The sequence below is a fragment of the Arachis ipaensis genome, chromosome B02 (assembly GCF_000816755.2).
Source record: "Arachis ipaensis cultivar K30076 chromosome B02, Araip1.1, whole genome shotgun sequence".
Taxonomy (NCBI): Eukaryota; Viridiplantae; Streptophyta; class Magnoliopsida; order Fabales; family Fabaceae; genus Arachis; species Arachis ipaensis.
Window position 1 is genome coordinate 101,275,822 of NC_029786.2, and position 2,444 is coordinate 101,278,265.

General features: G+C 32.6%; 1 protein-coding gene across 1 annotated transcript; it reads left to right on the forward strand.

Annotated features, from left to right (window-relative positions):
* Nucleotides 205–2,318, forward strand: LOC107627861 (geraniol 8-hydroxylase-like). Its single transcript, XM_021117074.1, has 3 exons — nucleotides 205–1,189; nucleotides 1,599–2,203; nucleotides 2,291–2,318. The coding sequence occupies exons 1-3, from the start codon at nucleotides 281–283 to the stop codon at nucleotides 2,316–2,318; spliced, it is 1,542 nt and encodes a 513-aa protein (XP_020972733.1). The 5' UTR covers nucleotides 205–280.

Here is a 2,444-nt window from a genome sequence, read left to right on the forward strand (position 1 = left end):
AAGTTAGGAGTGAGACTTAAATCTAAAACTTTTAGATGAAAATAGAAAAATTATGTCATTTGAACTATATCTCTTATTGCATAAGCATGAGGTAAGATTAATATTGCAATATGTGAATCCACCCATTGCGTGAAGCACGGTGTTTTTGAATTATATTAAACACGTTATTGTATCAGCCTATATATATCTATACATAGAGGTTCAATAATCTTCATTCGAAGCTATACAATCATAACCAAGCAACATAGATATAAGAATTGAGGTATCCACTATCATATATATGGAGTGTTACAACATATTTGAGGTAATGATGGTCCTCATTATAATCCTCAAATTAGTACTAGTAATCTTTAATAGAGCCTCTAAACCCACAAAAAAAATGCCACCAGGGCCTTACCCTTATCCTATAATAGGAAACATCCTAGAACTTGGCCAAAAACCCCATCAATCACTCTTTAACCTTTCCAAAATTTATGGTCCTCTAATGACTCTTAAGCTTGGAAGCTTAAATGCTCTAGTAATTTCATCACCACAGATAGCCAAAGAAGCATTAACCAAACATGACATAGCATTTTCCAATAGGGAAGTCCCTGATATCACAAGAGCACTTGACCACCACAAAGTTTCTTTAGTGTGGTCACCAATTTGTGATCATTGGAGAACACTAAGGAAACTATGTTCTACAAACATATTTTCTCCTCAAAAGCTAGAATCAACTAGCACACTTCGCCACAAAAAGGTGCGAGAATTGGTGGATTTTCTCAGCACTTGCTCTTCAAAAGGTGAAGCTATTGATATCGGTGAGGTTGTATTCACAACAATAATGAATTCATTGTCCAACACCCTTTTTTCCATGGATTTTACTCAATATGAAACTAGGGATGATGGATTTCAAAATTTTAAAGGGACTGTAGAGTCCATAATGGTAGACGCTGGGAAGGCAAATGTGGCGGATCTTTTTCCACTTCTTCGATTTCTTGATCCACAAGGCATCCGAAAGAGGGGAGATGAGATTACTCAGAAGTTGTTGAAAGTTTTTGGTGATATTTTCGATGAAAGAATGCTACTAAAAACTTCATCAAATAAGAATTTTGAAGTATATGATGATGTATTGGATTCTTTCATTAATATCATCAAAGAAAATAGTTCCACAGAATTAAGTCGTCATCATTTATTACATTTATTTGTGGTAAGTACTTTTGCACAATTTTTTTTTTCTTTTAAAATGTTTGGAGTGTGTTTGAGAAGTTTTTTTAGAGAAAAGAATTATAATTCTATTAAAAAAAGAATTTTATTTTATTTTTAATTCAAATCCATAATTTAGAATAAAAGTAGTATGATTTATAAAATAGAATAAATGTGAGAATTAAAATTCTCATTGGAATTGAAATTATTAACTTTTATTTGTTTTAAAATATGGAAAAGAATTCCATTTTTTAATGAATTCTTATTCTTAACTTTTTAGACAAGCTTTTAATTAAGTTATTGAATGAAAATTTAGGACAATTATTAACTAAAAAAAATAAAGAGAAAATTATATATTTATATATACATCTATGAATGCACATAATATATAATTTGTTGTATTGATGTACCAGGACTTATTTGTTGCTGGGATAGAAACAACAACAAGCACAATAGAATGGGCAATGACAGAATTGGTGCACAACCCTAAAAAGATGGCTAGAGTCAAAGAGGAGCTCCTACAAGTCCTTGGCAAAGATGGCAAGCCACATGAATCAAATATCTCTGAATTTCACTACCTAAATGCAATTGTGAAGGAAACATTTCGGTTGCACCCACCAGTTCCCTTTTTACACCACAAATCAAAGTCTATGGTAGAAATATGTGGCTTCAAAGTTCCCAAGGACACACAAGTTCTAATTAACTTATGGGCCATTGGACGAAATTCTAGCACTTGGAGTGACCCAAATTCCTTTGTGCCAGAAAGGTTCTTAGAGTCCAAAATGGATGTTAAGGGTTTTGATTTTGGGCTCATTCCGTTTGGGGCTGGAAGGAGAATGTGTCCAGCACTTCCACTTGCTCATAGAACAGTGCATTTCATCTTGGCCTCTCTTCTACACTACTTTGATTGGAAGATTGTTAATGGAATGAAGCCTCAAGAGTTAGATATGAGTGAGAGGTATGGACTTACTATACGTAAGGCTCAACCACTCAATCTCGTTCCAATCCTAATTGAATGGTTAAATATGTTATTTTTTAATATGTTGTATCTAAATTTAAATCTTGGCCATGACCAAGTGTGTGAATATGTGATGTTAATATTTAGGATTGGGACTGTTGAATCCATCCGATAAAAAAAAAAAGTTGTTGCTATACCTATAGTTATTAATTGTATTTGAGTGTTTCTTTGGGTTGATAAAATTTTTTTTGTTAATGATCTCTTTATATTAAGTGGGAGTGCAATAATACAAGAGAAATAT

Excerpts from the sequence above, each read along its gene's own strand:
- LOC107627861 (XM_021117074.1), top strand. The coding sequence starts at position 281 with ATGGAGTGTTACAACATATTTGAGGTAATGATGGTCCTCATTATAATC. Across the intron at positions 1,190-1,598 it reads ATTTATTACATTTATTTGTG|GACTTATTTGTTGCTGGGAT; the intron begins GTAAGTACTTTT and ends TTGATGTACCAG. Across the intron at positions 2,204-2,290 it reads GTTCCAATCCTAATTGAATG|GATTGGGACTGTTGAATCCA; the intron begins GTTAAATATGTT and ends GTTAATATTTAG.